General features: G+C 29.3%; 1 protein-coding gene across 5 annotated transcripts; it reads right to left on the reverse strand.

The window, feature by feature from the left end:
• Window positions 1–393: 393 nt before the first annotated feature.
• Window positions 394–10096, reverse strand: LOC114264874 (vesicle-associated protein 1-2). Of its 5 annotated transcripts, none has more exons than XM_082881609.1 (10): window positions 10024–10076; window positions 9908–9991; window positions 8880–8941; window positions 7423–7493; window positions 7129–7210; window positions 5933–6048; window positions 5681–5860; window positions 4542–4718; window positions 3319–3396; window positions 394–757 (listed from the first exon to the last, which is right to left on the reverse strand). In XM_082881609.1, the coding sequence occupies exons 3-10, from the start codon at window positions 8926–8928 to the stop codon at window positions 647–649; spliced, it is 864 nt and encodes a 287-aa protein (XP_082737735.1). In that variant the 5' UTR covers window positions 8929–8941; window positions 9908–9991; window positions 10024–10076; the 3' UTR covers window positions 394–646. The 5 variants fall into 5 exon arrangements, with proteins under 5 accessions (XP_082737735.1, XP_082737733.1, XP_082737734.1 ...); XM_082881607.1 differs by having other exon boundaries at window positions 10028–10069; XM_082881608.1 differs by having other exon boundaries at window positions 9908–9997; window positions 10028–10056.
• Between the last annotated feature and the right edge of the window lie 3784 nt (window positions 10097–13880).

Raw genomic sequence — 13880 nt, forward strand, 5'->3', positions numbered from 1 at the left:
TTTAAGCCAATAAATTGAATTTAAGCCAATTCCCAATGTGAAGTTCTACAATGAAGAATCCATATCCAGTCAATGCAATCTTAGGAGAAGTCTGGTAGTCACTCTATATTCATTGATCTAGTACAACACCTACGATGAAGAAAATATATTTTTTTACAGCAAATATTTTTCATTTGAACTAATGTGCTATAGTTGTCGTCTTGGTGTGATGGTGGTAAGATTCTAGTTTGAAAAATATTTCTCTTTGATTATAAAAAAAATGTTTTATGTTGCTTTTTTATTTCTATTTCACCAAATGTTAGAAAATGTAAAAAAACTGAACTTAACAATACAATACAAATGGCATAAATATTCCCGGAAAAATAGAAGGGCAAAGGAATGCAATTGGAATGATCACAATAGAGATTATTTATCTTCTTTCATTCAAGGCCATCTGGGTTTTTTTTTTTTTTTTTTCACCTTCTACATGCATTTCCAAAGAGACTGCAATATGTCCAGTGTATCGACGACTATCCTGCTACGAAGTTGCTTGCACTGATTAAATGACCGCTAACCGCTAATCCTATGCCCCACCTCTAAATATAGCCCCTTTCAAAGAGTTCAAGCAATTTTAAAACTTGAGTAGACACAAAAGATTTCTTCTTCCCTAAGGGCGCAGAAGGTATCCGACTGCAAGACTGATTAGCGCAACCATAAAAACAAAAAGAAAGGGAAATCCGACCTGAACTGTCTTTACCCCATTCTTCCTCAACATTGCCTGCGCAAGACAAAAACAAAACGAAATGCTGAATGTCAAAATTATGGTACAGCAAGGAAAGTCGTTTTTGAATCCTGTGTGAAACATTGCCAAAAATTGTACTCCTTCCGTCTTAAATTGTTTCTCTAGGACATGAAAACTGAAAACATAAAAATAATCACTCTATTTGGTTTGAAACTTTCAAAAAAAAAATTGAGTTTTCAATTTGTATTTTTTCAACATTTTAATCAATCTAGACGTACTTTAAAAGTACAAAATTTGTACAATTTTTTTTTTATTTAAAAATTCATTAAATACAATAAAATACAAATATGTATGGAATTTTGATTTTTTTTTGTATTCAATTAATTTTTAAAAGATCTTTGCATTGATTTTGTACTTTTAAATATATCTAGATTAAGTGAATTTAAAAATTAAAAAATATTAACTAAAATATTAACAAAAATTACTAAAAAGAATTAAAAATTCAGAAAATTGTAAAACTCCAAACCAAATATATTCTTGCATCGAAATTTTTAATTTTTTCACAAATTGATAAAAAAAAATTAAGAATTTCGTCAAAAAAAATTAAAAATTTCGACACGAAATTCTTTCATTACGGACTAACAATTTGAAACAAAGGTGAAAACTGCAGTTTCATTTTCCTTTGTGGAACTCACCTGTGCATAACAAAAAGAAAAGGAAATAAATAACAAAAAGAAAATGGTGAATTATATTAACGGTTATTGTGGTTTGCGATTATGTTACTTTGGTCTCTATCCTTTTAATTGTGATATATTTGATCGTGAATTTTAAATTTCATTCCTAATAAAGACGACAATTGAAGACATCATTTTTTTTGCAAACAGAAAATGCTCAATTTTAAGAGCAAAGTCATCAATTTGATAATATAAATTATTTTAATAAAAATAAACGTTAAAAAATTATTTTTTAATTTTTAAAAATTATACCCACCAAAGATAAAATTATATAAATATGACAAATCTTTTATATTTTTATTGTTTTACCAAATTAGTTTTTATTATACGTTTAATAACGATCATGTAACGGGTAATTGTTTAAGTTGATGTTTTAGAATAGTTATCATGTAATAGATGGTTGTTTTTCCATTAAAATATATTTTTGAATAGTTATCATGTAATAACTAATTATTAAGTTTTTAATGTGTTACAATATATTTAATATACGAAATGTTTTTAGTTCTAAATTTTTTTGATTTATTAGATTGGTTTAATAATAATATTAACGTTGTCGACATGTTTGGCTTTTGTAAAAATAGAAACTAATTTAACGAAAATAAATAAATAAATAAATTATTTCTACCCTCCTAAAAGATAAAATTATATAAAAATAGTTTGTTTTTAATTTTTGAGAAAAGTTAGGGATCATGAAAATTTTTTCATGAAAATGATCATGAAAGATTTATGATCATTGGATTACCTTAATTAGTGTGTGGTACTTTATTCTAAATGTAATTCAAGGGTCATAAAACTTTCATGATTATTTTCATGAAAAGTATTTCATGATACCTAGCATTGTTGATAATTTTATAACTAAGAAAGTGCAAACATTATTCATTAAAAATAAGATCATTACATTTCAAACAACATATAAATTAACTAATACAAAATAAGTTACATGATGACTTTGCCTTTGAAATAGACTGTTTGCAAAAGAAACATCTTTAAAATACTTTAATAAAAAATTTTCATACTTCAATTAGTGTATTATGCTTTATTGCGTGTAATCTAAGAATAAAAAATCTACATGAAACTTTTCAGGATGCTTAGTATGCTTAGTATTACTCGGGATCAAGCCTTGGTAGAGGTGAGGCTGGGTGGAAAGTGTTCGAATTATTCCTATCCGTCGGATTTGTCACCCGTTGCGGATTTAGCTGTTAGATTTTCAACTCTATTTTCTAACTTGCCATCTAGTTTTCCAGATTTGAACCAAGTTTGCATACAATCTCCAATCAACTTGTAAACTATTGCTTTTGGATATTTCCTATTTGGTGTTTGCTTTTTTGAACTTTTTGTTGTTGTTGTTGTATTTAGTGTACTTTTAAAAATATATATATATATATATATATATATTAGGTTTTTGAATTCTACTCGACTAGGTAAACAGGAAAAATAAATATTTTTAAAATTATCTGAAAAAAAAGTACAGAAAACACCACAAAAAAAAAAGAAGCCAAAAATAGTTTTTTTGTCGTTAGTGATTTTTTAATTTTCTTAAAAAAAAAGTTTCAGGTTTTTAAGTTCTACATGACTAGACAAACCAAAAAAATAAGGTTTTTTTTTTATAAATATTTGAAAAAAAGTCCAAAAAACACCACCAAAAAAAAAGCCAAAAACAGTTTTTTTTTTTTTTTCCATAATTTTTTTACTTTTTAGATTCGTCTATATGAGACAAATTGTAAAAGTAAAAAAAATTGACATAATTTTAAAAAAAGATTACCAAAGACAACCAAAAAAAAAATGTGACTTATTTACAAGAAACAAAAAACAAAATAAACATGCGGTAAAAAAGAAAAGGAAAAGAAGAAGAAGAAAAGTAACCAGTTCTTGCTTGAGCGTTTCCCTCTCTTGAATGTTTGTGGCTCTCTGTTCGGTTAGCCTCGAAATGGTTAAGTCAGCCTACAACAAATTCCACAATTTCTTATAAATGTTTTCTCTAACTTAAAGAATGTAACACGTGATGGTTCCCAAAAAACAAAAACTCATTCCTGCTCATGAAAATATAATTTAAATGACCACTGATAAGCCTTATTCACTCTTTGATAAGCCTAACTCACCTGATCTAAGTGTTTGTGATCCTACCAAGAAGCATGACACTACTATCAGACATTTTGCAAACATTTCTAAAAGCACGTCTGACACTTGTTCAATATATCTTAACTAAAAATTTAAATTCATAATATCAAATACTTAACAGACATTTCGACAACCCTTCTTGAATTTTCCGAACACAACCTATGTGATGAAATCTCATCATAGTAACAATGTTTTGCATTTTATGTAATGCAACTTGTGCACCCTAGATATATTTTGGAAGATTTATAAGATGAACACATCATATGTATTTCAACAATACGACAAAACCGTACTTACAAACTCAAAATTTATCTACAAAAAGGAATCAATAGTTCAAATTTATTTTACTTATGGACTTTATACTTCATCAATTTAATCTCTACCACACAAACACATTTGGAATAAATTATGGGTTGATAAGGGTGAATTCATAGCATTTTTGCATGAATTTCAGTAATGTACAATTGTTTTTCAATAATGCAATTATTACGTGAATGATTTTTTAAGTTTAAATTTTGAAATATATGACTTTTAATTTTAATCAGTGTTATTTTTTTTTAATTACCTTTTTGAATAAATAATTCATATATTTGATATATGACAAATTTATAAAAGATATAAAATTTTAACATGTCCCAAATATATTTTGTCCTGCTTTTTTTTTAAAAAAAAAATCACTTGATCAGTGTGTGCATGTCTACCTACGGCTAGTTAGCTATCCTATATAGTATAAACTTAGGCTATGTTTGTTTGGGTGGATTGGATTAACATTCCCATGACTAATAGTCTTAGGACTACGAATCCGTTGGATTATGTATCCTATCTTAACTAATAGTCAAGTTTAAAATAATTAGTCCGTACTTCAATTGTTTAACCAAACATCGGATTAATAATTTTATTGAACTATTAGTCCAATCCCAAGCTCATGTCCACCTAAACAAACATGGCCTTAGTATGCAAAGACTAACCTCACTGAGCTTTGACTTCAGCTGCTCAATGTCTTTACCCAACTTCAGTTTTGGATCCTCCACATCCATAAACAGTCTTGGCTCGACATCCTTTGATGGGCTCAACTCTACATCCTTGCAAGGCCTCAACAACTCCATAACTGGAGCACTTTTGACATCCTCAACATCCTTAGCTATCTGGCACAAGTAAAGAAAAAGACAAATTTTCATAAGCAGAAATTCGTTATAGGAAATTTCCACAATAACATTTTCACTACTCTGAGAGTAAGGCCAACTAGTCAAGGCAAAGAAGTGGGGAAAGGATAAAAGAGAAGAATCAGAGCAGGGCTACGCTTAACATTTCTCAACTTAGAATCCAAAGATGAAAATACTTATCAAAAGAAGGGGAAAAAAACACAAATAACCAAAGGGAGAATCCAGAAATGAAAATGAGACTGCTGTATAGTTGGGATGTTGGGCTATCTTTAGAGATAATTAGACGGACCCCACTTGAGGTTCTTGACAATTACAGGACCTCTCATGTGGTTTCCGAAATTAAACTAACCTCCCATGTCAGACTTGCTAGTTGATACAACAAAGTTAATATTTTTAGAGAAAGAAACAGTTTAGTTAGTAGAGATAGAACGTGAATGGGAGCAACCCAAAAGGCAGAACAGTGATCTGTTTCTCTTGTCTCCTCTTCTTCGCTTCAGCCCCCACTGCTCACTCTCTCTACACTCCTCCTCTGACCACCACCTCCACTGCCACCCCAATCACCAATCAATTACCCATAATTGATTAGGGTAATTGAGGAATTTCTCAAGAAATAGGAATTAGTGTTTGGGTTTTCATTTGTATTTTTGTTCTCTTTCTTTTAGAAAAAGGGCATTGGTCCTTGGGGGTTCAGTTTTTGTTGTTTACATCAATCTAGAATTTTTAGAGGAAGATATACATACATCTATATACATAAAACAATATTCATATACAGAGAGAGGAGAGAGTGAGTGGGCAATGTTAGAAGAATTGATGCGGTGAATCCAAGGCCACTGCAATCTAGGCCCTATGAAGGGCATGAAGATCACATGCAGGTAGCAATAATGGCCAATGAAAATAGGTGGCCTTAAAGCTGATGATGTCAGATAGGATGTTTTTGTACTCACCACATGAGGAGGAAGATTCTCAACTCCGCTCGGCAGTTTGTCTTTCTGTACTGAAGTTCCATATGATGGTTCTTGCTTCATAACTCCGTTAGTTAGTAGCAATACAGGCAAATGGGATGGGCTAGTCAGTATGACCTTGAGCTTACTTTCTTCAATGTGTTTGCCACTATCTTTCGCATACTGCCACAGAGAACAATAATAAACAATCATGAAAAAACTAAAATCATCTACAACCCCTGCCCAGATCCTTACCATGCCAGGTGTAATATCCTCTTCAGTTGTCCCAAAGGGTACAACAGTGCTTTGAATTAGAAATTTATCCTTGCACTTCATATCAGATGGTGCTGATGGTTGAGCTTGCATAGTGACTACGTTGGCCAAAGAAGTGGAGTGAATAGTTGTTGAAGGTCAGAAGGTTTAAACTTGTATAATAACAAAACTGTAGTGTCCAATAATGAGTAGGCATGTAACATTCTTAACAAAACAATAATAACAATGATGATATATGCCATTTGTGACTATAAGGTAATGGCTACTTTTAAGGACATACCAGGCCTATTACCATCATGTTGTAGTCCCACAACCTTAGTAACACAATTAGAGTTAATCATGACATTTAATGTCACCATACAGGCAAGTTTTCTCTGTTGTCATACATATACCATAGCTTCACTTCACAGGGAAGCCCATTTGTGATGGAAATCATGATATAGTATGCCAGAAATTATTGAGATGTGGACCATAAGTGAGCATATAGATGTTCTTTCATTCAGTTTGGCTGATTGTTCCACACATACAAAACAGTGCATATCATCGTCCGTTGATTTAAGATTCTGCATTCCAAACAGTTTGTCACCTTTTTGCTACAGAGTCTTGTAATATTTTTACAGTTGTTCCTTAATCCTAAATTTCAGACTCTCTTGGAACCTTCAAAAATCTAGATTGTTCAATTCGAATGATTTCTGAAACTTGGCCTCTTCAAGTGTTGAATGGATTCAAAGTTTGAAACCATGATCATAGTTGTCTTAAATATTGAATTTGGTTCCTGTCCCACATTCCAATCAAACGGAAGCCATATTCCTTTCATAACTGTGTTTTTAGCTAATAGTCTCACCAATTCACTCCACACAACTTATTAACATTCCTGGAACACTTCACGAGCCATTTGTTTGTCTCCTTTATGAGGTTAACTTGATGCTTGCTGGTATCGAAATTTTCTCAATCAAGCAAGATGATTCTGATTTGCGTGCTAGAGAAGAAAATTTTAGTTTAAAGTAGACAGAAAAAGTTTTAACAGAATATATAAACGGCAAAATCTTACATAACAAAGCCTTGGGAAAAGTATTTAACTTAAGCAAAAAGGTGGTACTATTCACAATTTCATGTGTAATAGAAACACAAAAATAAAATTCTGGAAAAGAAAGAAAATGGAGTATGTATGTATATACCCATGAAATCACATTTTGACTTCGGTTTGATGATGCCTACGTTGGGTCGCACACAATATTTCTTTGGAGATGTAGTCTTCACCTGCCAATATGATTTTCCAATTACATGAACTTCCATAAGTCTCCATTTCAAAACAAATTATCTTCACCTTAATGTCATCATCATATTTGAGTCCTAGATTATATAAAGTAGAGAGGAGATAAGATTTATACAAGGAAAACTGATAACATAATATAAAGGACGCTTTAACCAAAAATAACTAGATGAAAGTTAAAGCAAAAAAATAACCATACCTTAAAAGCTACATACTGATCAGAGATATTGTGAAGTTGAATTGCACATGAACTTTGTTTCTTTAACTCAACTAGAGAGAGAGAGAGAGAGAGAGAGAGAGAGAGACTTATTAGTTTTTCAGTATAAGATAATATATAAATAACAACGGGACACTATACACAACCTACAAGCAGTAATTCATTGTTTTACTTGATCAACTTGAGGTAAGCAAGGGTAGGAAAACACCACCACATTGTAGAGCAGGACAAAGGACAAAAGCAACTGAAATATTGAGTAAATTTAGTACTACCAGTGATAAGAAGCAAAGTAAGAGATAAAATTATTGTCATCTTTAACATGCAGAGCTCAGAATTTTTTTTTGGTAATTGGACCTTTACAAGATTGTAAGCAAATCAGTAATCATCAGAAATCTGCAAGAACCATAATTTTGTTGTGCATGCTCATGTATGTGTTAGCTGGCACCTAAAAGTTCACTAAAAAAAAAAAAAAACCATACTCAGCTCATTCATCTTCTTATCCTAAAACTGACTTCGAGACTTAAAAATTCCAGACCATTTATGTATTAGGATGCCCAGAAATCCACCCTCTTCCCCTCAACATGATGACCATTTCCCTCATCGCAACATAATGTAATTATTGTCTGACATGAATCTGACAGTTCAACACAATTTTAAACGATATTACGGTATTACGGTATTTGAGTTATCCAATCGAGGGCAAGAAATGCCTACAGAGAAACAAGGATTGCCCTAAAGAAGAGTCATCTTGAAACAAGTACATCTCGGCCTGTGAGGAATCTATTTTATTGGGCAAGGCTATATATAAATAGTTGTGACCAACAACAACAGCATCTCAAAATGGGCTTAAGAAAGTGCAGCAACCAGTATTACATTGCTTTTCCATGCTACAATTTAAATGCAACAAGGTAATGGCCGCGCTCTCACCTCACACAGAAGAGGCTTAATATCGCCTTGTACCAAACACAGATGAGTCTCTGATTATGTTTTTCTGCATATATATGTTTCTACTAACTAGGCCAAAAAAATTGTAGAACAACAAAATCATGAATATTATGGTTATCCAACTGTCATCTAAATAAAGTAAGAATAACATGCGGAGAAGTGAAGAAAATGTCCCTGGATATGCCTTGTTGGCATGCCTCAGAATGTTCCTTGTTACCCACCTCGAGTTAATACGCAAAGACAAACCTCAGATCAGAGATAACCTGCTCATGGGCTAGTTAAATCAATGCTTCTCTGTCTTCACATACAATTATATGCATTAAGGGAAGCTAATATCAGATATACACTAATAAAAATAATAATCAGAAGTCTCCATATTTATTACTTGCAAGTGAGACTGAATCTTCTAACTGAAATACATAATATTGATGATTGGCAACAATATCAAGCAAAAGATTCAGTAACTATGGGGAATTTTATATCTTTATACTTACATGTGAACTTTAGTTCACGGGGTTGAATGTCCAATAGTTGTGTACTCATGGTTCTTCTTTGCCTGGAAAACAAAACCGATCAATGCTGAAGTCATTAGTGTATACAACAATTGCCAAGTTTTGACTAATGATGGTGATCAATTCGATGTCAAAATAAGCAAAAACTAGAAATCAAGTTTTCAACACAATATCAACGTCCCAAATTCAACAATCACAGAACTCCATAAAATTCAAATAAAAAATCAAGTTTAAACACCTCATATTCTTGACAAAAATAAAAAACCAAATTCACCAAATTTGTTTTATGTTTTATGGTGATAAACGCTAAATATTGAACCAATTAGACATCAAAATAAGCAAAAACCAGAAATCAACATCAACATTCCAAATCCAATAATCACGGAACTCCATAAGGTTCAAAAATAAAATAAAGTAAAGTTTAAACCACCTCATATTCTTGAGAAAAACAAAAAATACAAAAAACAAATTCACCAAATGTGTTTCATGTTTTATGATGCTAAACACTAAATATTGAGCCAATTAGACATCAAAATAAGCAAAAAAACTAGAAATCAACATCAACATGCCAAGTCCAAAAATCACAGAACTCCATAAAATTCAAAAATAAAAGAAATAATTAAGTTTAAAAACCTCATATTCATGATAAATCAAAAACCAGAAATCAACAACAGAGCATGTTTGTATATGCGTTTAATATTTATCTATTGATCGACTCATCAACTTCGAGAAGCACATTAGTTTTGCACTAAATGTATATACGAACTATATATATATACGCACTCATCAACTTCACAAGTAGGCCTTCACTGTACCAAAATGCCATTGCCTGACTTGAGAAATCAAAACTTAAACCCTAACTTGAGAATTCGACTCTCACACTTCAAACTCAGATTGTTCAAACAAGTTAATCGAACGAGAACAAAACAATCAAAATAATTAACAACACTGAAACAAAAGCACAAGCATATATATATGCTTGAACGATTCACAGAGCGAAGAGACAATACCGACTATAGCGAAGATTAGATTCGTCCTTGAATATGAATTCGAGTCCGCTCGAAGTTGAGAGTTGGTAGCATCAATGGAGGTGGGAGAGGGAGAGGGAGAGAGAGAGAGAGAGAGAGAGAGAGAGAGAGAGAGAGAGTTGGTGATCTGAAACACTTGTGAAGTTATGTATGGGATGGAATCTAATATATATTGAAAAATGATGTAAAAGTTTATTTTTTAATAGGAAAATGATTGGTGGCCCTAAAAAAGTTGGCCCTAATACCCCTAATTTCCATTTTTGGAAACTGTTTTTTTTTTTCTTTCTTTTTTCCTTTTTTTTTTTTTTTTTTTTACCTAAAATGGCATTTCGGGGCATTCGAGCCCCGAAGCCTCGGGCCCTCAATCAGCGCCCTTTTTAATAATGCATTAATAAAATGATTAGTTAATAATAAAAAGGGTAAATTATAAATAAAGTATAGATTGTCTTTTCTACTTTTGAAAATTAAAAATATTTTTTTGTCAAATTTTTTATTTAACAGAATTAATTAAAAAAATAAAATTTATAATTATTTTCTAATACAATAATAAAATTATTTAAATTATTAATTGAAACATATTTATAATATCATTAAAAATTATTCATTGATTTCATGATTTATTAATAAAATACGTCATTTGTTACAAAATTAGAAACTTTAAGGGATAAAATGTAATTTTTAAAATCATAAGGATTAATCTGTATTTTAATTAAATTTCAGGGAGGATATTTATAATTTATCCTAATAAAAATATTTAATTATTAATTAATTATTATTTTTTTGGATACATTACTAAATCGATTTAATTTTTGTACAGTAGGAGAGAGAGAGAGTTCTGGTGGGGTTGTACGTGGTGGGGTCTGCAGTGGGCGGTTGTACCCAATTTGCTTGTTGCGTTACGGTTGCATTTTTTTTTCACACGGCGCCGACATACTCGGCTTCGCTCGATTTGGCTTGGCTTGCATTGTGAAAACTTTAGGATACATTTTACTCCTTGTTGTCATCTATATTTTCAATATTATATATAAAGTGAAATTAATTTTCGAAAAAATAAGACCCTTACGTGATATATAAAATATATATTTTTAAATTAAAATTAAAATTTATATTTTTCAAATTTAACAGTAAACCCATCGATTGGACAGACAACACTAGTTATATATAAAATACACAACTAGTTAGTATGAATAATTTTGTCACCTAATTTAAATTCTCAAAAAAACACAAAAATATTATAGTTGTGTTTGGTTTAGTTTTGAAATTAATTTTGAAAGATAAATTTTTTAAAAAAGTTTTTAAAAAAGTTTTTAAATTTATTTAGTTGTATATTTTGAAAATAGTTTTATAATTAGAGCTTTGTAGTTTGAGGTTTGTAATTTGAGATAATTTTTTTTTTTATAATTGAATATATGAGTGTGGGAGAATTTTTTTTTTTTTTTTTTTTTTTTTGATTAATATGTAAAACTAGCGTAATGCCCATATGCACGGGGTAACACGAATATACATAAATAATCATAAATTAATTTTTAAAATTAAATAATAATATAAAATTTATCTAGAATTTAGAATCAATTAGATTTTATTCATTTTTATTAGAATTACATATAAGAGAAATTTTTTCTTTTGTCATTAAGTCTTCATTTGGGAAGAGTTAAAATAGCCTGGCTTTTTGGCTATTTTAGCCTGACTTTTTTAATTTCATATCATTTGATTTTTGTTTTTAGTTTTTTTGATTTTTGTGAGAGAAAAAGTATAATGATTATGATTTAGATGTGACATTTTGTCTTATTAGCTCATGAGTCAACTTTGTCTTTTGTGTTTTTTTAGTCAAAAAGGCAAAACCAAACATAACTTAATTGTGTGCTCTAAGTTTTTAATAAAAAATATATGTCATAATTTAATTTGTACAAATTTTAAAAATTATATTTATGATAAAACATAAATACATTTCATCTTATAAGTTTCGCAATTTTAATTTATCATATGATAATAATAAATCACATTTGTCCATATACTATTTTTTCTATGTTTTGTAAAGCCTAAAAAGTTGCCTACTCATCCATCAAATTTATAATTTGTTTTATATCATAACTCTTTAGTAAGAATGGATTATAATTGATTTGTTAGAATTGGACTAAATATTATGAGTGACTTAGGCCAAGTTTGGCATCCTCCAAAAAATTTAAAAAGTTAAAAAGTCACTATCCTATTTAAGTCACATCATCTTATTTAAGTCACATCACCTCTCTAACACATCATTTCAAATCCAACTCAAATCTAACTCATATTTCATAAAAAGTTAAAAAGTGCACTTATTTAGTCTTCCCAAACTTGGCCTTAAAAGTCAGTCGACTCAACATTTACACTAATTTAACCCTCACTTAATCATTAAATATTGTCTTAGTCTATGCTCAACTTATAAATCATTTGACTTATTTATTTATTAATTTGGTAAATAAACACTTGTAAGTATTTTTTATAATAAAAATAAGAAATATGAACATTTTTATGCATAATTATTAAAAAAAATTGAATTTATCTAAAAGAAATTATATATTTATGTTTAAAACTATTAAATGAATAGTTTACATATGAAAAAACTATCTTACGATAGAGTTGTCATAAATTATAAGACATATTTCTAAAGTTAATCTAAAAAACTATCCGTTAATTAATAAAAATATTTGATAATAATAAATTAACACTTTATGTTTAAATTATATTATAGTTTATAATCGATATGAGCTAGTTTAGGGGTTTCAATATTGGATTAAATACTAAAAAGTAGCCAAAATTTAATTTGAATAGATTGTTTTACCAAAAATTATCGGTTTAAGATCCTTGGAGAATTGTCTTAGTTCATGTACAACCCATGAGTTAGTTGGCCTACTTATTTATTTAATTTTTAATTAGTAAATATATTTAAAAATATTTTTTATAACAAAAATAGGAAATATGCACATATTTGTTTGGTATATTTATTAACAATTTTAAACTTTAATTAAGAAATTATATAGTTATTCTTAAAATACTTGTAATAATATTTATTGTATCAATATTAAGGTATATTTACACCTAAGAAATTATTTAAGAACAAATCAAGCTAGAAGCTAAATAAAAAAGTGATTTATTAATTTTAAAATATTTCATAATTATAAATTTAAATTTGATAATTATAATTTATAGTTAAAATTTTCCTTTGTATTTTTCATTTAAATATTTTTAAATTTCATTTGAACATTCATTTTAAATATAAAATTAGACATAACATAAATATGGTTAAAATTTATTTTTGACTTCTCATCTACAAAATTAATAATGAACACAAACAAATTTTTAACATTGTAAAAAAAAAGAAATAATAATAATAATATTATTATTAACAATAATATATTTTTATTTATCATGTGATATCTCTACTACATTGATAATATATATAAATTGTCATGCCCCACTTTTTATTACAAGGCTAACATTACCAAATCCATCATTTTAGTTCATTTTCATTAATAAAATATGGAAACGAAATCCACTGACATCCATAAATACAGAAAGATTCCCTCCATCGTATATACAATTTGAAATGCAATATGAATTACAATTAAATAAATTATCTGTAAGCTTACACTATTATATAAAAGAGAAAGGATTCAACCCTTTTTACAACAAAGGTGTTCCGCCAACAAATAATAGGCCTCGTAGCCAACAGATAAGAGGATCCCCGATCTTGAGACACTTCTCAACATACACCTGAGAAAGGATTAATAACGTGGGATGGACATAAAGTCTAGTAGGGATCCCAACATGATCCTAACACTACTACAAAAACAGATAAAGATCACATTTTTTTTGTGTGATATATGTTGTAATTAAAAATATTTAGATCACACTTAAGTGTGATTAATAACATTTAGATTACACCTTTTAAGTGTGATTAAAAATATTTAGATCACAC

This window comes from Camellia sinensis, chromosome 7, assembly GCF_055761805.1.
Source record: "Camellia sinensis isolate YWXY chromosome 7, ASM5576180v1, whole genome shotgun sequence".
Taxonomy (NCBI): domain Eukaryota; kingdom Viridiplantae; phylum Streptophyta; class Magnoliopsida; order Ericales; family Theaceae; genus Camellia; species Camellia sinensis.

Coding starts and splice junctions, on each gene's coding strand:
- LOC114264874 (XM_082881606.1), bottom strand. CDS start 8,928: ATGAGTACACAACTATTGGACATTCAACCCCGTGAACTAAAGTTCACA. Junction 7,211..7,422: donor ATCAGTATGTAGCTTTTAAG/GTATGGTTATTT, acceptor TCATATTGGCAG/GTGAAGACTACATCTCCAAA. Junction 3,397..4,541: donor TGAAGTCAAAGCTCAGTGAG/GTTAGTCTTTGC, acceptor AATTTGTTGTAG/GCTGACTTAACCATTTCGAG.